This window comes from Amblyomma maculatum, chromosome 3 (assembly GCF_055883805.1).
Source record: "Amblyomma maculatum isolate TAMU_Amacu chromosome 3, ASM5588380v1, whole genome shotgun sequence".
Lineage (NCBI taxonomy): Eukaryota > Metazoa > Arthropoda > Arachnida > Ixodida > Ixodidae > Amblyomma > Amblyomma maculatum.
In genome coordinates, this window is record NC_139346.1 from 156,174,775 (window position 1) to 156,198,805 (window position 24,031).

General features: G+C 44.8%; 2 protein-coding genes across 2 annotated transcripts in view; one reads left to right on the forward strand and one right to left on the reverse strand.

Moving 5' to 3' along the window:
• LOC146196565 (replication protein A 70 kDa DNA-binding subunit-like) overlaps window positions 1–18,832 on the reverse strand; it is a 31,141-nt gene extending 12,309 nt beyond the window's left edge. The window contains exons 1-10 of the mRNA XM_084598313.1: window positions 18,644–18,832; window positions 18,501–18,548; window positions 18,304–18,379; window positions 18,035–18,143; window positions 16,992–17,110; window positions 10,183–10,233; window positions 9,914–10,010; window positions 6,122–6,293; window positions 5,139–5,340; window positions 973–1,112 (exon numbers count right to left, since the gene is read on the reverse strand). Coding sequence (XP_084454439.1) covers window positions 973–1,112; window positions 5,139–5,340; window positions 6,122–6,293; window positions 9,914–10,010; window positions 10,183–10,233; window positions 16,992–17,110; window positions 18,035–18,143; window positions 18,304–18,379; window positions 18,501–18,548; window positions 18,644–18,676 — 1,047 coding nt within the window. The 5' untranslated portion in view covers window positions 18,677–18,832. The remainder of the gene's footprint in view (window positions 1–972; window positions 1,113–5,138; window positions 5,341–6,121; window positions 6,294–9,913; window positions 10,011–10,182; window positions 10,234–16,991; window positions 17,111–18,034; window positions 18,144–18,303; window positions 18,380–18,500; window positions 18,549–18,643) is intronic.
• Window positions 18,833–19,004: 172 nt separating this feature from the next.
• The window catches only part of Mer (ezrin/radixin/moesin family protein merlin), a 52,481-nt gene continuing 47,454 nt past the window's right edge, over window positions 19,005–24,031 (forward strand). The window contains exons 1-3 of the mRNA XM_084598312.1: window positions 19,005–19,590; window positions 19,808–19,936; window positions 23,691–23,813. Of these exons, the coding sequence (XP_084454438.1) occupies window positions 19,504–19,590; window positions 19,808–19,936; window positions 23,691–23,813 (339 nt within the window). The 5' untranslated portion in view covers window positions 19,005–19,503. The remainder of the gene's footprint in view (window positions 19,591–19,807; window positions 19,937–23,690; window positions 23,814–24,031) is intronic.

The window sequence follows — 24,031 nt, forward strand, 5'->3', positions numbered from 1 at the left end:
CCTTTTATCGGCGTTCGTTGCAGTGCTACATATAAATATAATTGGTTTACAGGAAAGGAAAGGCGCAGCATCTGTCACACTTTCTCCGACAAGTGTGTGTTTGAAAGGTACACTGTCGCTCCTATCGCGTGGCGTTCCTTGGCGCACGTTGATTGCAGAGGGCAGGAACGCTGCTAGACAAGATGAAACTTCTGGTTGGTCGCTTTGAATTCGGCGGTTGGTGACGTCGCTTCTCTGTCGACCAATCAGGTGTGCCACTCGCACGGACAGCTTTTGTTGACAATACGAGCCATTAAAGGCTTTCGCCTTGAAACCAACGTAAAGGTTGGTCCCGGCAACGACTCGCTGTCCTCTTTGTCGCCACTGTTGTGTGCATCGACACACTCGGCCACAATATTGTCATCGGTCAGAACCGCAAAGGTCAAAAGGCATCATCCACACAAAAGAAATAGCGTTCGCAGGTTGTACAAACGGAATCGCTTGTCGCGCTGTATGCAATCTTATTCCAGTCAACCGCGAAGGGAAGCAATGGAATGAAGCATGAAGAGCGCGATAACATTGACAGTACAAAAGAACAAAAGCAAAGCGCGAAAAAAGAAGCCACTGCTGATTATGATGAATATGCAGCCTGCCTAAATACCCACCGCGCGCGGCATGTGGCTAAAACTTTCAACAGTCCAGGCTAAGCCAAGCCGCCTTAAAAGTAAACATGGCCGTCGGCACTTGTAACTCAGGCCGGTTTTTAGTGCCCGTTCACAGTGTATCATGCGGGAACGCCCCAAGTTACAACTTAACAGTGGGATTTCTAATACACAGGACTCTATGGGAGCCATATCAGGACTCGCCAACAATTCATAGCAGCTGGAAAAATGTAGCACCCAGGAAAGCAACAGTAGCGGTTCTATTGTAGTAGATATGCAGCAGCTTGAACACAGAGCCATGCAAAGCAACTGTTGACTTGCATTATCGCACCTGATCTCCCCACATAGTGAGGGACACTTCAGTACCACTCCGGTCCACAAGGCTCACATCTCGCTTCTTGAGCTCCTGGTTTGTGTTGCGCCTCGTCACTGTCGTTACGTCGCCTGCTGTCTTGCAGATTCCTATCACGTCTGCAAACATCCACAAACCATATCGAACACAAAATGAACTTCTCAATACAGCACAGGTCTCGCAGCAAAATTTTTTCGTCAAAGCACTCAACAAGGGCAACCTCAGAGCACTGCAAAATACTGATTTGCTACTTTCCTACATATTTTCTACTACACTTTCGGAAACCTTTGCCTGCATTTATGAGCTAAAAAGTGCCAGCAAGTTTGGAGGCATAATAAAAAGGGCCAACAAAAATACAATAAAGAGTAAAGAAGGCGTTGGTAGCTAGCTGCATTTAATAACTATTGATAAGCTGCTTACAAACAACACATATGCCTAGCTAACCCTAAACACAAACACACGCAACTGCAACAGCAAACATGAAATGCAACGAGCCATGGCAGCTTTGGCTTGATTTAGCTTTGGATGGTGCTAGTGTGGCCGCAAGCTCTGTAGCACTGGTTTCACAAAAACTATTCTCGCATGGGCAGAGACAACTGTGAGCAAATATTCGAAATTTCGAATGCGAAACAAATATATTTGTTATTCGATTCATATTCAAAAAAATATTTGGAATTTTCCAAATATTCGAAAATTGCCGAATACACCGAAAATTTTTTTTCAAATTCACCACAGTTTCTCTGCACTGCGCGCTTCACCACAATGCTTGAACTCATGAGTGTGCAGTGAAGCACCCTCAAACTGCCACGGGGCCGTCTGTTACGAGGGACTGTCCCTTTTATGAAGAGGGCCTTCCTGATAGTGCGTGCAAGTCGAAGCTTTCGAAACCGGAAGACAACGTAGTTGTCTCTTTGGTTTCATCTGAAATGCAGACAATCACCGTGTAGGTGTTCATCACATAAAATTACTTAGACACAAATGGTTTTTGGCCGTCTTTTTCATGCCCATTCCATAAACCGAGCACCGAGCTTTTGGTTAAGCCGGATATTTTTTTTTATCCCTTAACGGCCAAACTAACAAGAGTTTACTGGCATTCAGTAGCGATACGACAGCCCCATCCAGTTTCATGCAGGTCCTTCCTGTATCTGATATCCTGTATAAAATTTAACTGGATTTTTCAGTAGGGTATATGCTTCTGTGCTTTTACAGTTTTTTCTTGCACATTTTATTTGCAAATAACATGTGAATTCTGAAATAAACAGGTTGAACAATTTTTACTTTTTTTATTTTGTTTTCTCCCCTGTTCAAATATTCAATATTTCTTTCCCATATTCATATTCGATTCGTATCCAAAAAAACGTTTGCGCACCCCTGGTATCGGGAGTTAAAAGGCAGTGGTCATACAACCAGAAAATTCAGTATGGAGTCTCCTGGGTAAATCTGGAGAGATGGCAGATATGCAAGATATATATTTGTAACCTTTAGTATCATAGCAAAGATGCTATCTGGTCCTGCGACACTAGATCTGCTTAGTTTGTCTGTCAAAGCGCAGATGCCTTGAGATGCTGACAGAGGCTATCGCTGGGAAGTTAAAACTTTGTAAGGCTGGCATATTCAATGCAGGCTTATGTGTGAAAACAGAGGTAAAATAAGAATTCATGATGATGGAGGGAAGTTCAGGAGCCACCTGTGAATCATTGGATTTGAAGAGTAATGCAGTGCAAGCTGCCTGACTTAGACACTTTTTCTTTAATATTTGACTTAGAGCTATGAAACTCTGGTTAATAATTCAGTTTCTTATGCTGATTTCAAATCTGCAATTAGTTTTATTGTAAGTTGCATAGTTTTTGTTCTGTTCAGTGACAGTGTGTAAAATATACACTCTTTTGCCCCCCTTCTTTGTCATACTAAACTTCCATAAACACACATCGTTGATGGCTCATTTTGATCCATATAAACTGTAGAGTGCCAAAAACTAATAATAAAGTACATATAAAGAATGCTAATGACGTGAAAAATTTGAACCTGGCAAGTCCACATTTCAAGACACCACCATGTGTTAATTTTTTTTTTTTTGTAAATATTTGATCAGTATTTATTCTTGAAAGAGATAACGGCACTCCTCACACCTCAGAGAAAATGTGTGCAAAATTTCATTCAGATATGAGCATCAGAAGTACCAAAAACATGAAGGGCAAACGCTAAAAATTGCCCAAAATTGCATTTTGAGAAAAATGCATTTGAAGTTAAAATTGCATGTTTATTTAAAAAAGAGGGCTTCAATTCCTATCAAACTTTGGAACAAAAGAAGAAAATTGTCCATAAAGCAGCCACTGGCACTAGAAACTTCCTGCAGCATATGTCGCTCTCTCATGACCCTTGCGAGTGGACTTCGACATGTGCTTTTTTTCTTCAGTGTGCGGCGATTTGCATTCGCTTCCGCAGTCAGCTTCAAGGACATTTGTTTCTGCATTGTTATTTCTCTAGATGTGCCAAGCTATGATGCATTGGCTTGTGGAGTCCAATAATTGAGGAAAATCGCACTAGCCGCTCATATCCAATTCCTATAAAACAGGCCGCCACAGCAGCTTTGACGTTGACGGCGAAGCTTTCATCCGAGCTCCCGTTCTCAATCTCTGCTCGCATCCTTGCTCGCATCCCTACACGCCATAACTCGCCGCAATCAGTATGTTGTGGAAAGCACACATTGCGGGCAGGCAGAGTTCTCGCAGAGTAGTTCAAGAAACGAAGCGAGCCTGCGCTTTGCGGCCGGTTCCCGAATTCTGGAAGTCCTGAACGCTGGCTTGGGCAAATCGCGCCGCCCACAAGAACGTTCACCGCTGTCAAGTCAGTAACTACAGATGACGCCTCATCGCAGGCTATTTCCTCACCTTAGAAATGCCCAATCTTTTTTTCCGAGGCACTCACACAATCTAACGCCGCTTCAAATTCCTCGGAGGCATCTGAAACGCTGGAGGGATCGGCGTCGGTTCCACTAGGCCTAACTGCCACAGGTCGAGTTGTCACTGGACGAGCTTTCTCTTTCGATTTTCGCCAACGTCCTCTATATTTGTGAACAGAACGGTATTTCACTCCTCGGTGACTGCGCTGGTTCAATTGTGCTTCATCCATGACGAAGATAAAGTTGCCGAACGATCGTCACTCGGAAACGCACCTCTACGTAGCATGGAGGCAGCAAGTGGGCTTCGCCACATGCGCGCGCGCGGCGGCCAATGGCGAGGCTTGATTCGTACCCCGTGATTTAAAAACCAGTCGCAGCGCTCGAAAAACGCAACGTAGGCATGCTTTTTTTTATTATTGCTTGCGTTTTAGACGGCGGGCAACTGTGGTGATTGGGAGAATGCGGCTTGGCTGAGCTCCTCATGTGATCCGCAACGGCGATCAACTGCGCTATGCCGACCGCGGGACGCTCGAAGATAGCATACTTTCGGTCATTTAACCGCTACCGTGTGCTCTTTAAACGTAATTTCAGCCTATTTCCTGTTTAAACTCAGCTTTAATTTTTATTTTCATGAAAGTAGAGATACTAAACTTGACAAAACAAGTAAAAACAAAAAATCAGCCATTTTTGAAAAAACCCGCGTTTTTCGACCCGCATCTCCCCTTAAGGTTCCACGCAGATCACTGTGAAAAAAAAAAAATTATTTCTGAACACCTTAGAAGATATGCGTATCCTTGTAGGCATGTAAAAAAGGTTTCTTTTTTTTCTCTTTTGTTTGAAAGTAAACACAGTCCCTTTAGCTTCAGGAAAAGGTTGCTGTTTATTTCAAGAAAGCATCTTCAAGCAGTTCGGATACGAGGACTTGTTAAAATCACCACGAAATGCATATCAGTTGAATGCATGTTGCAAGTGCATTCAGAGGAAGATATACAGGCATAAAATGAGTGAATACAAAGAAAGTTGAAGGGGACAGAAATAAACATCCATTTAAAGCTTGTATTATTTCTAATTCAATTTCAGATATATAAAGAAAACAAGAATGGGGATTAATTATTTTTTGAAGCTTCTCCTGTAAAATGCATGCATATGATCAGGCATCAATACCATAAGGTGCTTGCAAATATAAGTGGGCAGTCTATCAGTCAAGTACACAAAGAGGCAGTAGAAAAAGCAGCAAGCTCACCAATGACACTGTCCTTGCTCACTTCCTGCAGGCGTGAAATGGGCACGAAGTTAAACTGCAAGGTCGGAATGTTTGGGACAACATCGTCGCAAGGTGTGATGGTGGTCTCGGGAATGAATGACATCTCGAAGTCATTCTTTATAGATGAAAATGAGTAGCCTGCTCGAATGTTCTTGATAACGGCTCTGGAGATGTAGTACACCTGCAAATGTTTCGGGGTAAAGCAAGTTAGCCAAGTAGTAAGGGAAACTGTCTAAAACTGCGTCCACCACAGTTTCCACAATCATGCGCCAAGTGAAAATGCTGAGCGAGTTGAGTACAAGCAATACAAATTCCTTTTTCGCAGCTGCTTTTCCAGTGTCAGAATGTACCGAAACACACATAAGATGTTATAACCTGGTTTGGAGACACCTGAACCTGCCTCCCCAAGGCACACTGACTATGCATAAGATGCAGTGGCCTCGCATGCGGGAGGTGCCAGGCTCGACCCCAAGTGATAATGGGTGCCCACTGGTTTTCCCATTGGTACAAGCTTTCAGCCTGTCTGGTGCTTAGTTTTTCATGGAGCGAAATGCTTGGGAAAACTGTCCTGGACCCTAGTGCCCTAGCATGTGTGATTCGAAGGAGGGGACTTCAAAGGAAAACGCGCTGGCTTAAGAAAGAGAACACGCAAAAACCTATTTATTAAAAACACCTCATAGAACCTAAAAGCGCACAGAGTACAAGAAAAGACTTAAGTATATGAGGCATAAGAAGTTACTGCGGAGTGAAATACAAAGCAAAAAGCAAACAGAGGAAGGATATGTACTGACCCCATCTCGTAAAAGTCTAAGCTGTGGTAGGAAATGAATGGGCTGTTTCTGCCAGAAAACCTTTAACGTCCAAAATTCAACTATCGAATAACATTTCTACGAGGCTGCCATGTCAGTTCCAGTTCCCCACAGGTCTGGAAATGAGTGTTCACAAGATGCAGTTCAACTCACCTTGTTGACCTCAACGATGTCGTAAAGACGGTCACATTCAGCATTAAAAGCAGTCGCCCGTATCTCTCCACTCTCGTCCAGCAGGTCCATCGAAAACAGTTTCCCTTCCCCCTTGGAGTTACTCCACGTACGAATGCCTGACTTGTTTGTGACACGTGCTCTGATGGTCCACCTTCAAGATGTGAGGAGCAAGGTTTTTTTTTTTTTTTTTTTTTTTTTCACACACAAAACACGTCCCCGACAACCAACAATATTTAAGAGTTTATTTCTGCAAAGTAGTGTGATTATCTGGCTGGTGTTAAAGTGCCCTTGAGCCTCCCTACATGCAATAAGTTGAAAGATAAAGAACTGCAGGAAGGGGGTGGGGGGGGGGGGGGCAATCCCAATTACCAATCACAAAGCCAAGCTACACCAACATAACACCACCTTTCATTTCATGCAGTTACCTGATGCTTAGTTTGCATAACAATAATTACATTACTATCATTACACATCTCCAACACATGCTACCATGTCACACACCTAATTGCATTCACTCCTTCTATAGCATGCTAGAACCAAGGTTCTCCCCACAGTGGGTGGAAGTGGTTTCACCACCCACCCCTCAGGCCAAGCGCCCACCTCTCGAGCTTCAAGCAAGTTTGCTATACTCGGAGACAACTTTTTGTGACTGTGATGTGACCAGTCATGCCATTTCAGACACTGCTGCGCGCATCACTGCCCTTTTAGTTTTATTTTGGGACAGTGTCATTTCGCTCTAACGCCTACTCTTATTTTTCTCTTTTGCATCCACACGCTTCCTTTACTCTTCAAGAATACCAAGTTCAATGGAGCCATTCAGGTTTAAGATATTTCATCGCACGGTCACAGCCCATGTGACGAAGCATCTTCAGAACGCAACGAGGCAGTTCGTGACGAGGTACCATTGCAACTGCATCGCACTGCACAAAAGGAAGCAGTGGAACTCTGCCATTTTGGAGCAATTCTTTTGACGTTCCCGACAGCGTGCGTAAAAACAAAGCACCTGATAAAAACAATTTTCGTTGTCGCCTAGCTTTCCCCTCAAATGAAAAGACAACTATGTTCCAGTGTTCGTCACATAAAAGTGCAGTGAAGCAAATCATTTTTGCTCTAAGACAATTCAATATTTCGAATATTTTCCATGAAGGCTGAATTAACGAGATTACTGTATCCGCAATATGGCCGTCGCTTAATTTTTTTTACTTAATTTCATAGCTGTTTATGTCTCCGAAAAGCTGCATTTTCGTTTTTACGCAGTACTACCACTACCGCAGTGCCTACTTATGTAACACACGTTTTCAAAACATTCTGTTTTTCGCCATGGTGTGATACCAACACAACATGCACTCTACTCACCTCCACCTCCACCAGGTACCTCACACACTCTAGCACTAGCAAGGCATTGACGCGAAAACAAAGTCAACAAACAGTGTGGAGTAGTCCATGGGTAGAAAAAGAAAAGATGTGCAGTCAAATCCCCTTCAGGCGCTGTGTCCACATATGTGGACGTGACCCAAATTTTCCTATATCTTTCAATGGAGTGCGAATTTCTGCTTTTGAATTTGGCACCCGTAACATTTGGAACCGCCCTGTCGAGTACATGGTGCCATATCTTGTTGCTACAGCGAAACGTTTTTGTAAACAGCAAGCAAAGATGGACGTCGTAGCGTTTCACGCCAGGACGAATCAGCAGCTCTAATTATTGCATGCCTCTTTCTAAACCGATGCCTAATAATACCATTTCTTGTAATGAAGGTGTCAATAAGGGAATTTAGATGTTACGTGCCAGATTTCGTTATCTTAGACATTGAAAAAGTGCTTCAGTGGACTTTCAAAGTTTCGCGTCCACAAATGTGGACACGGTGTCTTAATGCCGAAATTGTTGAAGTGGCCGCGGCACTTCGTTATTTCATGCAGAGCAGTACGTAATACGCTTATTTGCGTGCAGGTGTCATAGTCTTGAAAGCGCAAGGTATTCTGAGAGGAAAACATTTATTCATGCCTAATAATTAGTTATAAAATGCAGAAAATGCTAAAATGTTTTCATTCCTGTAGCAGCTTTGAGGCGCCATGTCCACATGCGTGGACGCGAAAAAAATAAATATTTTTGCATAATTTTTTATATTTGAATTCTGCATGGCCTACTGATCACGCCTGGTGCAAAAAAAAAATTTTCTTTTCAAAAACTTTAATTGGGATATGTGCAGAATTTTTTTTTTCTTTTTCCTTTTGAAGACGTCACCGTGTGACCATTATTCAGCTTATACTGCCACTCCCTACACCTTCCCCTCAGTCCTTAAAGGAAAGGTGCATCGGTTTTAGATTTCGATGAGTTTCGAGCGGTTGAATGATTATAACTTTACTTAAAGCATGCGAAATATCTTGGCGCTAGCATTTGAAGCAATGGCGCAATTAGCGATTAAAATCACCACGGCTATCAGGCTTCACCGCACTGCACGGTGACGCATGATGACGTCACTGACGGTACCGGTACGTTTTCTGCATAGACACACTTGGCTTAAAGAAATGAAAAGAAGGCTGTCGAAAACAAAGCCCTAGAAATGTTGATTAGCACCGTCAGAAAAGGTGCAGCAGAATGTGGGCGAAGGCAACGAACATCATAAATAGTACCGTCCGTGACGTCATCACTGAACTTCTCCGCAGAACTTTAGTGCTGTGAGGAGAAGCTCAAAGTGTAATCGCCGATTACGCCATCAGTTTGAATGCTAGCGCAAAAACACTTTGCATGCATTACCTACAGCCTATGTAGATTTGAATCCTTGAATATCGCTAAATTCTAGAAAAGTGATGCAGCTGCTCTTTAAGTGTCCATCTTTCAAAATTTCCAGGGGCAAACCCCAACTCCAACCAAACAGCCTTCCTGGCCTATGCGCCCCACCTCGCATGAGGGGAGCGTTCAACCTTCAATATTTGCCTAAGTAAAACTAATTTATTTTAATGAAGTATTTCAGTATCCTTACAGAAATCTCCTCTCCAATCCTGACTACATTTGGACTCTCTACTTTGTTTTTCAGGTCCCTCGTATTATTTCCGGCCCGGACGACAGATGTAGGATGACAAATGGCAATGATGCTGGCTTTCCTGCCTAACGAGCTCCTCAACACTGTTACGTTAATGCTAGAAGCAACAGAACAGACTTCCTTTGCTGCATGTGTGCCCTTATTGAGAACTACATGTGGTGTGCCTCGATACAGGCATCTGTGCCTGTTTAGTTGCAATGCAGTCAAGAAAATGTGGCTTCGAACAATCTTTTGGCCTTCATAGCATTAATAATGATTTAATAATCAGGAGATAAGAAAAAAAAATGCAGAATATGAGCTTTTAGCAATCAACTTTGGCCTGTTACATGGCACAAGTATGGAAGACTCAACATCTTATGTCTAGAAGAACGCACATGAAAAGAGGAGCGCATACTCCAGATCGGTTATCAAAAATACGATATATTCTGGCCCCACACACAAAACACTACCTGCTAATGATCACTGGCATTATGCAATAATAAGTATTTGCCAGACCACTGATAGAAACCTGATACTGCAGCGAGTGAGTTGGGTAGCTTCTGAGACACCCTTTGCACAAGCTAATGATGCAAACAAAACAAAACAGCTCAACTCTCAGCACTAGATAAGGGTGTTGGCCTAAAGAGTACACTATAAAAGCAGAAACAACTCTCACGTAAATGAGCTTGACCCTTCAAAAGAACCTTTTGGACAAACTTCAAACAGATAGGACAAACAGATAGGAGATCACCTGTTCTGATATGGAGTGAGGCTGGCGATAGGTACAACCACAACATCATTGGTAGAAGCTGGATATGCTGCCCGTCCATAGGATGGCATCGATGATGCTGCAAAAAAGATTAATCTATATTTAGATGCTACTATCCTTACCAACATTTCTTAAAAACACATAGTCACGAGCATTCAGCGGACAGACTACTGCCAACCAGCAAAGTATCTCTGCGTTACAAGAGACTGCCAAGAAGGAACAAAATTTAGAACATAAGCTCCTCTACTTACACTGATCATGGCCTCCATTTTGCTGAAACTGTGTTTTGTTGGCTCCAACATCTGCAAAGTATATAAAGGTTTACGTTTATGAAGTTTAACATCCCAAAGTGACACAGGCTATGAAAGACGCCAACCAATGTATATGAAGCTTTAACATATTGTTACGTGGAAGATTTACAGTCCCAAAGCTGTCCGCACAACTAACGTTGATGAGGGCACTGATTTCACAACACTCAGCGTCGTCGTCTTCTCGGAGTCTGTTGCACTTCTTCATCCTCATCACGAACAGCGAATACAGCTAAGTAACACTACCCCCCCCCGCGGGAAAAGCACAGTCCCGGTGCGGTCTATGTTAGCGAAATAGAACGTTGATGATAGGGCTTCAGACGGGACACATGCACTATTTCGGAGGTTGGAGCTGTGGACGTGGACTTCGGAACCACAGATTCAACTTCGTAGGTGACGTCGGTCACGGGGCGCAAAACACGGTAAGGGCCAGTGTAACGGGGCAAAAGTTTTTCACACAAGCCCACTCGACGGCACGGGAGCCACAGCAAAACGAGAGATCCAGGAGTGTAGTGGACATCACGGTGGCGGCTGTCGTACCGGATCTTTTGAGAGTCTTGGGATGCAGAGAGCCTGGCATGAGCTAACCGGCGGGCATCATGAGCACGGGTGACGGCATCACTGGTGTAAGTACTGGTGGCGTCTGCCGCGGGTAGAGAGGTGTCGAAGGGTAGTAACGGGTGTCGGCCAAATAATAAATAAAATGGGGAGTATCCAGCGGTAGAATGGACAGATGAATTGTAGGCGAATGTGACAAAGGGGAGATGAACGTCCCAATCTCGATGGTCGTCAGACACATACATGGCCAGCATGTCTGTGAGAGTACGGTTTAGACGTTCCGTGAGGCCGTTGGTCTGGGGGTGATATGCGGTGGTGAATTTGTGGCGGACGGAGCACGAACGGAGAATTTCGTCAACCACTCGCGACAGGAAACAGCGGCCACGGTCAGTTAGTAGTTCGCGAGGAGCACCATGATGAAGAATTACGTTTTCTAGAAGGAAGTCAGCGACGTCTGTGGCGCAGCTGGTCGAGATGGCTCGGGTAATAGCGTACCGAGTAGCGTAATCGGTGGCGACGGCGATCCATTTGTTCCCCGAGGTGGAAACTGGAAAGGGGCCAAGGAGGTCAACGCCTATACGGGAAAATGGGTCAGTTGGTATGGGTATTGGCTGCATATGACCTGAAGGCAAAATTGTGGGCTTCTTCCGACGCTGACACAGTTCACACGCGGCAATGTACTGCTGGACAGAGCAGTAGAGCCCCGGCCAGTAGAAACGTCGGCGCAGGCTGTCGTATGTTCGAGAGACACCCAATTGGCCAGCCGTGGGAGCATCATGGAACTGTTCAAGGAGGGTGGAACGCAGGTGTTGTGGAACGACGAGCAAAAGGTCTGTGCCATCTGGTCGCATATTACGTCGGTATAGGGTGTTCTGGTGGAGCACAAATAAGGCGAGAGATGGGTCAGGGCGGTCGGAGGTAAGACGGAGGATAATGGAATGCAGAGAAGGATCTAAGTGCTGTTCCTTGGCAATGTTGGCAAAGGCGGAGACAGATAAGACATATGCATCATCGTCAGAGTCTGTAGGACTAGGGGAGTCGACGGGATGACGTGACAAACAGTCGGCATCTTGGTGAAGCTGGCCGGACTTGTAGACGACGGAAAAGGTGTATTCTTGTAATCGTAGCGCCCAGCGCCCCAAACGGCCAGTAGGATCTTTGAGAGAGGAAAGCCAGCACAAAGCATGATGGTCTGTTATCACAGTAAAATGGCGGCCAAACAAATAAGGGCGGAATTTCGTAATAGCCCAGACAAGCGCCAGGCACTCTCGCTCTGTAATAGAATAATTTTGTTCGGGCGTTGACAGGAGGCGGCTGGCATACGCAATCACCCTTGTACGGCCGTGTTGTTGCTGAGCGAGAATAGCTCCTATTCCATGGCCACTTGCGTCGGTACGGAGTTCAGTATTGGCGAAAGGGTTGAAGTGGGCCAAGACTGGTGGAGTAGTAAGAGCAGCAATAAGCTTTGAGAAAGCTGCAACTTGTTCAGGCCCCCAATAGAATGAAACGTCTTTCTTGAGGAGTTGGGTGAGCGGACGAGCAAGGACTGCGAAGTTCGGGACGAATCGTCGGAAATAGGAACATAGGCCAATAAAGCTTCGGACATCGCTGGATGAACGCGGAGTGGGAAAATCTGTGACGGCATGTATCTTGTCAGGGTCAGGCTGAACACCGGAAGCATTAACCAAGTGACCAAGCACTTTGATTTCCCGATGGCCGAAACTGCATTTCTTTGAGTTGAGTTGAAGGCCGGCGCGGCGGAATAGCTCGAGAATGGTAGAAAGGCGAGAGAGGTGGCTGTCAAAAGTGGACGAGAAAACAATGACGTCGTCTAAGTAACAAAGACAAGTCGTCCACTTGAAGCCGCGCAGCAATGAGTCCATCATCCATTCGAAAGTTGCAGGGGCGTTACATAGGCCAAAAGGCATGACTTTAAATTGATAGAGGCCGTCAGGGGTGATGAACGCTGTCTTTTCACGGTCTCTCTCGTCGACAGAAATCTGCCAGTAGCCGGAACGAAGGTCGATGGATGAAAAGTAGCTGGCTCCGTGCAAACTATCAAGCGCGTCGTCGATGCGCGGAAGAGGATATACATCTTTTTTGGTTATCTTATTCAAATGACGGTAGTCAACGCAGAATCTCCAACTGTTATCCTTCTTCTTGACCAGCACGACAGGGGATGCCCAGGGGCTACTGGAAGGCTCGATTATGTCGTTCGTTAACATCTTTTCGACCTCCGTTTGAATGACGCGTCGCTCGGCAAGCGAAACACGATAGGGCCGCCTGTGGATCGGACTGGCGTCCCCGGTGTCAATGCGGTGGGTTACAACTGTCGTTTGACCCAATGGGCGGGTGCCGAAGTCAAAAAGGTCACTGTAGGTAAACAAAAGCTTGTGTAAATCAGCGGCGAATTCAGGTTGCAGATCAGCTGATATCATGCTGTCAAGCGGATCAGGGCGCGATGTGGACGACGAGGGGGTGTTGGCAGGGACGGCAGTTGTATGATCTGTAGACAGAGCTGAAATGGCACAATCGGTCATCGGGGACAGCGAAGCTAATGAAATTCCCTCGGGCAGAACTTGAGTTGAAAAGCTGAAGTTGAGGACTGGGAGAGTGGTGCGGTTTTGGGAGATGTGCACAATTAGATGAGGAAGGATGACGTGCCGCTGCAGCATGACATCAGTAATAGGACAAGCGAGATAGTCGCCATCTGGGACGGGTGGGAATGGCGACATAGGGATGTAAACGGCAGTTTCTGGAGGAAGGCGGCTAAACTGTGCTGATCGAAGTCGGGGTGAGCAGGAGGGGTCTTCAGAGCAGAGCGGGAGGTCCAAGCGAAGTAGGCCACTAGAGCAGTCGATAAGGGCAGAGTGGGCTGTTAAGAAATCAATGCCAAGGATAACGTCGTGGGGGCATTCATGTAGGACGGTGAACAACACTGGGGCATGACGGTCAGCAATTGTAACTCGCGCCGTACACATGCCAACCACGGCAGCAGGGCTGCCATTGGCGACGCGAACTGTGGACGAGACGGCTGGCGTAAGGACTTTCTTGAGGCGACGACGAAATGAGGAGCTTAGAACGGACAGTTGGGCGCCTGTATCAATTAGAGCAGAAACGGGAACTCCATCCACAAGGACGTCGATACGGTTATTTTGTAGGGCAGGGGTCAACAGAGGCTTTTCAGTCCGGGTCATAAATGCAGCGTCACCTCCGGGAGCTGCATTGGCTAGTTTTCCGGTAAGTGGCCAGAGTAGGACGTTGGCGAACTGCGGCGAGGATGAGGAGAACGCGAACGTCGTGCTTGCGGGGATGGTGAACGGTTGGCAGGACGGACAGTGGAACGGGTCTGGTCGGGGCGAGGTGGGGAATAGCGAGGGGCATAGTCTCCGCTGCGGTCAACGTAGGTGTACTGACGAAATGGCGTGTACCAGCGACTACGGCAGTGGCGGGAAATGTGGCCAACGCGAGAACAAGTAAAACAGATGGGGCGATTGTCGTGGGTACGCCATTCATTTGGGTTGCAGTAACGATATCGGGGCGAGAAACCGGCGTTGGTTGAGGTGGCAGCAATTACTGGAGGGGCAGGTCCTGAATCCGTGGTGTCGGTGGTGCTGGTAGAAGGGAGGCCCATATTCGCAACCTCTTGGCGAACAACAGCCTTAATAAGTGATATGGTAGCCAGGGTGTTGTCGGGTGTATGCGACAGCGAGGCCGCGGGAGTCATTGCCTCAAGCTCTTGGCGGACGATGCGTGTCAAAGTGCTGTCGTTCACAGGCGGTCGAGGAGTCGGGATATCGATACAGGAGGAGCTAGCAGCCGTGTTCGGCAGCCGGTCGAAACGGTGATATATGCGCCTCTGTTTCGCCTGCTCGAAACGTCGGCACACCTGCAGCACAGAGTCCACTGTGGAGCAATCCCTGCACAACAGGAGGTTGAAGGCATCGTCGGCAATGCCTTTTACTATATGGCCGACTTTATCCTCCTCAGGCATGCCTTGGTCGACTTTGCGGCATAGAGACAGGACGTCTTGGATGTAAGTGAGATATGACTCCGTAGACGTTTGGGCCCGAGAGGCGAGCGCTTTTTTGGCGGCAATGTGGCGGCCAATAGGCTTTCCGAATAAGTCGTGCAGCTTTTGTTTGCAAATATCCCAAGATGTTAGCTCGTCTTCGTGGGTTTCAAACCACACCTGCGCGGTCCCAGCCAAGTAAAATATTACATTCGCGAGCATGAGTGTGGCATCCCACCTGTTGTGCTTGCTCACGCGCTCGTATAGGGCTAGCCAGTCGTCCACGTCGACGTCGTCGGTCCCGCAGAAGGTTCCGGGGTCACGGGGCTGGGCCATTACAACAGCAGGGGCGGCGGCTGTAGAGGTAGAGGCGTCGGTAGTCATCGTGGTGGTTCCGATGTGGCGGCCGCTGCGGAGATCCAGCTTGTGACAGGGGATCGAATAGATTAACCTCCACCAAGAGATGTTACGTGGAAGATTTACAGTCCCAAAGCTGTCCGCACAACTAACGTTGATGAGGGCACCGATTTCACAACACTCAGCGTCGTCGTCTTCTCGGAGTCTGTTGCACTTCTTCATCCTCATCACGAACAGCGAATACAGCTAAGTAACAATATTTTCAGTGGCTCGGAAGCTCGGCAATTTTACAGACTGCTCTCGTATAAACTGCTCAAAGCTTGCAGTGTCAGTGTTTCACATAGAAATAAATGTTGATAAAATTAGAATCACGACTTGAAAGAACCAACAACCAGAAAGTACCAAAAGACAATATAAGAACGCATTATTATGGCCTACATCTGTAGCATCTTAGATGTGGACCCATTCCCTCTTTTAGTGTAGAGTTTATTTCTGCCAGCTCCTCACTCCTTGCAAATTTTTGTTAGTTTTTTTTTCTCATGCTGTTCGTGCTCATTTTCTGGATTTTAGTTCCGTTCAAATTTTATCCTAGTAATGCACTATGACTCTCTCTGCAGGGCATATAAACGTTATTTATTCCGCGTGTCAGGTTTCATCTTTTTTCTTGCATTCCTAGGTAGCAGGGGATATTCCTCCCCATCTTCAGATCAACCAGTGATTTAGCTGAGCTGCCTCATCGTTGTCACTTACATATGAGCCAAAAGTCACGAACCATTCCTGGATGTATTCATCCGTCAATGCACGAACGCACCTAGCACGATAACTAGCCCCAGCCACAGTGCTCTAGACCATGGCTGTGCTGCTGATACCAGAACAAAAAGAGGCGGTCATAATGATAATTATGATGCGGATTTAGAAACACCTGCTCTAGAGCTGCCTGAAATTTACCTAACATGTATACTCTATACAGACGACGCGAGATGCCTGTAACATTTCTTTTCAAACAAGTAGTATAGGGAGTGGTAAGAAGTGAGTTAATATGGCAACACGACTATACTCTGCAATGGCAGGGGGTGTACATGTGGGGTCTCATGAGTTATCTTGGGAGTGGTAGTGAAAGGGTTAAGAAGTAATGGTTAGTTCCTCTCTTCAAAGGCAATTCAAATGCAAGCCTCCACCAGCATCAGTCTAATGAACAGTGCCATAATAAAAACTAAAGTAAAAGAAAAAGCCACTCTTTTTACTGCACTATACAGCTGCAGCAGCTAATTTTGCAATAGTGAATCGACATGAAATGAAGCATTTAACTAGACAGAAAAACAAGTAGTACTGCATGAGAAGGTGACAACCTCACCACTATTTGCATGAGAAACAATGATTTTATTAGCTAGAAAGGGACAACAGTCAAAATGCTGGGACTGGCCCCATTCACCGCTAGCACAAGCAGACAAGAATGAATGAAGTGAACTTTTTTCTTCTCTTGATTGCAGATATCTGAAGCTAAATTACATCGTCATCAACTTCCTTACAGGAATTATGAACTCCTTTTCATTACTGACGTCATGAGTTTGACTTAGTGACGAGGAAAAAAATGTTCCATCTAGCAAGCCAAGGACTCACCAACATGTTAAGCCAAAAATAGAAGTTTTTCAATCCAATCCAATTCATCTTTAAATCCATTTAGCAATAATAAATATATTTTGCATTTACAATGGTTGACATAGCTTGAAAGAGCAAAACAATCCATTTGCTTTGAGACTAGTCATTTTAGTCGTCTGTTTAAAGACACAAAGCACACAAGCATAAAGCTTGGTGCTGTGCTCACCTGCAGACCCAGCAGACGGTGCACCACCGGTGGAATTTGGTATCACAGGGTTACCCAGCCTGCAGCCCACCGCGGAGCCCTTGGCTATTACGGTCAAGTCCAATACAATTAGGACTTTCCTGAAAAGATGGGGCATATTAAAACAAGAGTAGACAACAAACAAAGCAGTTTAACAAACCAAATTCTCTTCAGCGCTTAAACTGCTATAGCATTCAACTAATTAAAAACCACAGACCAGCCAACATATAGAATGATGATGTGCACACAAAGTGCTAACTTACAACTACCTATTTTCACTCCACAAACAGCCTGCTGAAGTAGCCGACAGTGCAAATAAATATATACTGAAAAGGAAGCAAGACTGAAAAGTAAGGAAGGGTCTAATCAAAAGAAACATCACCAGTCAAAGTCTGACCAACAGGCAGTAAAGTTTTTTTACCTGATAAAAAGCACAGAAGGCATGCTAGCAGGTTCATTTTAGGGAGTGGAGGATGTTAAATGACTCAACGAATCCCATGGTCAGTTTCACTTATGATGTTACCGTGCTTATGTTCTAGTTCAGCTCAGTTCAGTCGTGTCCGATTCTTCGTGACCCTATGGACCATGTCACGCCACGCTTTCTGGTCTCTCACTATCTTCCTAACATCACATAACTTCATCTGCAGCGCCTCGAGGATGTCATCTAACCACCGCGTTCGCTGCCTACCCTCAGCCTTTCCCAACATCAAATCTTTCTCCAGCAACTCCTCTCTTCTCATCAGATGGCCAAAGTAGCTGGGCTTTAACTTTAGAATTCGACCCTCCAATGAGCACTCAGAGTTTATGGTCGACAATATCGACTGATTTGATCTTCTAGTAGCAGGGAATTAACAAAACGTAGACGATCAATACAACTGACGAGACACAATGCATCATAATATGGCATATTTGCTTTGAATTCTTGCGTTTGCCCTTTCTCCACACTTCGACATCAGAAATTTTCAGTTACATGGATCTAGAACTGCGCCAATTACAAAACAATCCATGTAAACGCCAATATTTACTTGTCAGGGCTCACAACGTTGCACATATACTTGTCCAACTGCACCACGGCAAATTTGTCAATCTCGTTGTTGGTGATCATGCCGTTGAGCTGGGTACCAAGCATGGCATCTGCAAACAAGCCCAGAGCCGATAACTTGCAGAAGCCATGTGCAACGCTTACGAACAAAAAAAAATAAAATAAAATGAAAAATAAAATAAAATGAAAAATAAAATAAAATAAAATAAAATAAAATAAACGAGGCAGACTTGAAAATTCAGTGCAGCTTACATGTGTGGCATTGCACTCCATCAGATAGCAGAAGTCTGTACCTGTCAGCTGTGTTACTGGTTATAGGCTTGAAATTCTGCAAATAACAGGAAATTATCGAATGTGGCTGGTCAGCCAGCAGCGTTATAAAGCGAGCACGACAAATAACTGCAGCAGGCGCACAAAGAAAAGACAATACAAATCGAGCAGGTACTAACCAAAACCTGCAACACGGGCTTGTCAACTTGCTGATTGTTTAGAATACGCTGAAAAATCGAGAGAAGAGAGAGGACAAGATCAGCGCGATTCGCAAAAGACAAAAAGACAATCTGCTCCGCTTGAAGATGCTTCAGTGCCTCACCTCAACCGCTCCGGCTGTCAAGCGGTTTTCCATAGCTCCTTTTCAGCAGCAGTTGTCGGAAACCTCTTAAATGAGTAATAAACAGAAGCGTGAAACAAGCGCGCGGATGGTCTGTGTTATTAAAGAGCGTGCTCAAACAGGACCAAGGCCATTTGCCAGAACGCTAGAAGCGCGCCAAATGCGCTGCTATCGCTGGTTCCGCTAGTTTCGGTTCGAAGGCGCTACCGTCGCCACTGGTACTTTTTGCGGTTTTCCCAAACAGCTAAAAAGTCGTTTCGCTCATGCCCTTGTTTCTTTCTAATACTAGAATGTAGTACAAAGGATGTTTGTTCCAGCATATATCTTTATTTTTTCAAAAAGAACCGTTAAGTGAAGCGCAAAGTGCAAGATTGGCTGAGATATAACTGGAGGGAGTATCTCCCACGCCTAGCGATTTTTTGCACTGTGCGCTTCGCTCGCTCGGCAACTACGTGCGCAGTATCCGTCCCTTCTCTCGTACTCCGTCCCATGATCCGTCCAGATTCCGGGCAGAAGGGTTATTTAGTGCTCTTTTCTGCCGACGAAGTTTGTTGGCCCGAGAAAACTGCTCCACAGGTGCACGAAGACCACCCAAATGTTTGCGGGTGCCGTTCCGTGAGATTCGTTGCGGTTGTCACGATGTGTTCTGGCGGCCAAAGATACGCATCGGGCTATCCGTTCTTGCTGGAGTGAACGTCATCCGCTAGCGCTATGCGAGGGACGGCGGGTGTTCGCCGTTTCCTGACCTAGTAATTATTAAACTAGAGCTCGGCTGAAGATGATCCCAGTTTCATTGCCAAGCTTATGATAGCGGCTGAAAGCGGTCGCTGACGGGGCTCATCATGCCGTTCAGAAAGAATCGGAAGCCGGGCAAAGTTGTCCCAGTTCGGGTGTCGACGATGGATGCCGAACTGGAATTTGATCTTGAGGTAAGCGCTTTTTGGCTGCATCATTTTATTCCTTTGTTCAGCTTATGACTCAGCACAGGTCACTGTTTAAAAGGTCAATTCAAATTTTGTGACGTTTCGACGTTGCCACGTGCCGGCGACGCCTAGGAATACTTCATTGTTACTTATGTTCGAGCGTACGCAGTACTAAGGAGCTCATCGCGCGAGTTTTTTTTTATCTTGTTTTCTTGTATTGTAGCCAAAAGTCACAGGTCAAGAGCTTTTTGACCTCGTCTGTCGGACCATCGGCTTGAGGGAAAGCTGGTACTTCGGTCTTCAGTACATCGACTCAAAAGGATTCGTCGCTTGGCTGAAACTTGACAAAAAGGTAACAAGACCGTGCTTGATTGCTCTCTTGTCAGAAGCAGCGTTTAACAGTGCACATGCCAGTCCCGCACCGCGGAAACAGCTGAAACGGGCTGAACGCTACTCCCGCGATTTTTCTATGGTTCGTTTGACATGTCGAAGCGGCTGTCATATTGCTCTGCCGTATTCCTGAAGGTGCGTACTTGCTGGCTGTAAGCGCAGGTGAGATGAACGAGGGCTTTGTATTGAACTTTTATTTGATATATGGTATGTATACGTGACCCTTTTGTGACTAGATGAAGCTGAGAAAGCTCAAGGAGTGGCCTGTGCGGCACCTTACATGGGAAGCCTCGAGTGATCAACGATCTTTGCCATTTTGTTGTTTTTATACGCTCTCCCGAAAGGGTGTCAGATACTTTGCATGGTGACAGCTGGACATTTTAAGCAAGAGTATAAAGTATTGATAGGTATGTATAAAAAGTATTGTACAGTTTGCCATATCTGCTGCACCTACCAGTTCTGGCTGCAGTAAAGCTCTGTCATTAGCTCAGTCATAAATTCATTGACCTTTTATTCTGGTGTTGTGAAACAAAGTGAAAGATGTTTTCAAACGTGCATTGTCATATCAGCAGCATTTGCAAACACCATTTCACAACAGTGTGTTGTCCCACATGCACAGTTTAAAACTTATGTACACTTTGTATCCTGCATGTTAGTCCCCTCGAGTTTGTCGTACTGCTCGCTGCGGGAAAGGCAAAACTAATATTGCAAAACACCATTAACAACAGATCTTGCTTTTCTCTCTACACCCAAGTAGCACTTTTGCCCCATGAACTGCACTAAATGTGACAGATTACAGCTGATAGCTTCTTCATTTGTCGATAAAGGGCCGTAAAGGTGGTTTAAAATGCAGTGAGGAAAGGTGCAGAGATTGTATGTGCGTGATAAATGCTGCTACTCTTTATATCTTGGGTGGATTTTTTTTTTTTTTTTTTTTTGCCAAATTAGCACATTAATATTTTCTCAGTTTTGCTTGTAAGGTAATTGAAGAAAATGAACATTTAAGTTTAGTTGTAGCTTTGCCAACAGTTTTTGCTGCTTCGTTGCATGAGTGTGGAGTAACCGACGGTAGTAATTAAACAATATCACATTGGACATACCAGGTTGATGTTGCAAGTTACAGCCTGTGTGATTAACCTTGTGGATGCTGCTTGCAATTGCTGCATGGTAGCAACAGGTAAATGTTAAAGTACAATAGTCACCTCCTGCTGTCACCATCTGGAGTCCAGATCCAAGTCCTGGAGGAAATTTAAAAAGGTGTGAAACCTCCTTTCTGCGTGACTGGTTTCCACGCAGATAAACAATGTCTTGAAGTGAACTGTGAGGACCTCCTGTCTTCCTGAAGGCAGCAAACAACACACACCTTAAGCTGAAGAGCTTTAACAGCCCCTGTTGTGCTTTTTCTTTTGATATTTAACCAGGTTTTATAATAACTGTTTAACCAGTGTGTATTACAACAATTGCAAAGCTTCTTGAAGAGATTATCTGCTTGAATTATGAACATCATGTTAGTCTTTTTGAGGTTATCTGCCTGTTTTATGGATATCACATTATCCTTTTGGTCTTTGGGCCACCAAATCAATTAAGTCACCACTGTGTTTTGTGGCGGTTAATCTGAAACACTAACTAGCAGGCTTGTTAGGGTGGCAGATTTAGAGGTTACTACTTGAAACAAGTATATCAGGTTTATATGCTGTATTGTGCGAGTTGGAAGTAGTTCATTTTGAGGAACAATGCAAGCAGAGACAAAGGACCAACGAAAAGAAAGACCCCCTTGTCTCCTTCCCTCTCCTTAGTCCTTTTTTCTTTTTGTGCTGTTCCTCAAGAAGGTAGTATATCAGTGGTTAGAAAGCTAGATCTGTGATGTGAGTGATATGAAAAACAGGGCAGAAAATAAAAAAACGACTGTTCTTCAATGAACTTATACATTAGTAGTACTGAGTTTTTCGAGAAAGGAAGCTTCTAATTATGATTAGTTGGGTTTATGGGCTGTAAAGTCCCAAGGCAACTTGGGCTATGAAGGACACCATAGTGGAGAGCTCCAAAAATTTTGGCCACCTGAGCTTCTTTAGCATACACTGACAACACACGGTATACTGGTGCTTTGCTTTTCGCTTCCATCAAAAAGCAGCTGCCACGGATTGAACTCGCATCTCCGGTATCAGCAGTCTAGTGCCTTAACCACAGAGCCACCGGGGCTACTACTCATTATGTAACTTCGTTGTCGTGTGTTAGCATTTATTGTGCATAAGCAATCAATATGCAACTACTGATTTTGCCATATTATAATCTTAAGTTACTCCTACTTCTCTCATTTTGGTTGTTCTATATCACATCTTGTGTAATATTATTGTTTTCTTTTTGTAACTAGCATTGAACAATCCTTTTAAACTCTTGACTTCTCTGTTCCACAATAAATACAGAGCTACAAAAACAGTCCTTAGGTTGGGCAGTTCAAGTGGGTCAGAGAAGGAACTCGAGTTAGACATTTTAATGGCAACCAAGAAGAAATGTGCACGGGCAGGGCATGTAGTGCGAAGAGAGGCTGGTCGCTTAGGTTAACAATTTGATTTCAAAGGAAGAAAAGCGCAGCAGGGGTGGCAGAAAGTTAAGTGGGATGATGAGATTAAAAAGTTTGCAGGGAAGTTTTAAAAAGCATAGGACTGAGTTATTTGGAATAATATGGGAGAGGCCTTCGCCCTGCACTGCAGTGGGTATAGTACGGCTGATGAGGATGAAGAGTCATTCTCATTCTTTGGTTAATTATGTTTAGTATTTTGTCACTAAACTAGTGTGTTCCATTCCATGTTTATTTCTGCTAGAATGTTGCCTCCACCCTCATCACTCTCATTGTCACTGGTTTTGCTTTTCTTTTTTGTCTAAAAGAAAAAAATTTTGCTTGGGAATACTGTAGTTGTCACTTGTTGCACCAGGCTTTTGAGTATGAATCATGGCGTGCTTTAGAACATAGTAAATTCTTACTACTTATAGATAAAACACTTTGTGTTACTTTATGTACAAAATAATACAGGAGATTCCATATCCGTCGCCATGGATGACAGTGCACTGGTTAGCACACTCAGTTAAGGTACATGCAAAACAAATACCTCATCATAAAGTAACTGATAACACAGCTGCCTCTAGCTCAGTTGATAAAGCACCATATGGGATATATTGAGGTCATGACTTTGATATTTGTTCTTCTACTTTCTAATCAGGTGTCTTTGAGACATCTCAGCCATTAAACAGCTACACTACTGATTTTCCATTGATCACCACAAGTGAAAAAAAAAGGAAATAGAAAATTATACTATGTTTTGCTTGGTATTGTGGCTGTTGGGCTTGTCTGCCATAACAAGCCTCTCATTCTCGTACCATTGTCTGTTTAATGTACTGCTGTGAACTGATATTTATGTAGCATTTAAGCCACAGTAAATCTGGATTCCACCATGACCTTGGCAATCATCTTACTTAAGGTCAGCTGGTGCACTGCACTCGTCATGCAGACAGGTGCAGACTGCGGTGTTCACTTGTAGGCCCCAGAAAAATTCTGCTTTTTAGTGACGTTTGTGCCCACTAGCTTGTATGAGCTAACTGTATACTACTTCTGTATTTAGCTTATAGCAGAGGAACAGTTTTACACGCCATGTTCATGGCTCTTTAATTGTTCTTTCATGAAGTGCTTGTCATAACCACGACACACCGATCCTCTTCAGGTTCAAGACCAAGACGTGCCCAAAAAAAGTCCCTTGAGCCTGCTGTTTCTGGCCAAGTTTTATCCAGAGGATGTCTCTGAGGAGCTCATACAAGAAATCACTCAGCACCTTTTCTTTCTGCAGGTGTGTTTACTCCCATGCTAGTGTTTGTATTTGCTGCCTTTACCTCATAAGCTGAAGTGGAAATGTGCTGGTGTAATCGAGGACGTGTGATCACTTCAGATAAGGTAGGGGCATATCCTGAGCCGGCCCTGACATACTTTGCAGGAGCTTCATGAGAATAGCTCTCAATTCCTGATAGTTTGTTTATTGCTTCTGAATAGCCATAGGGAACACCCTGT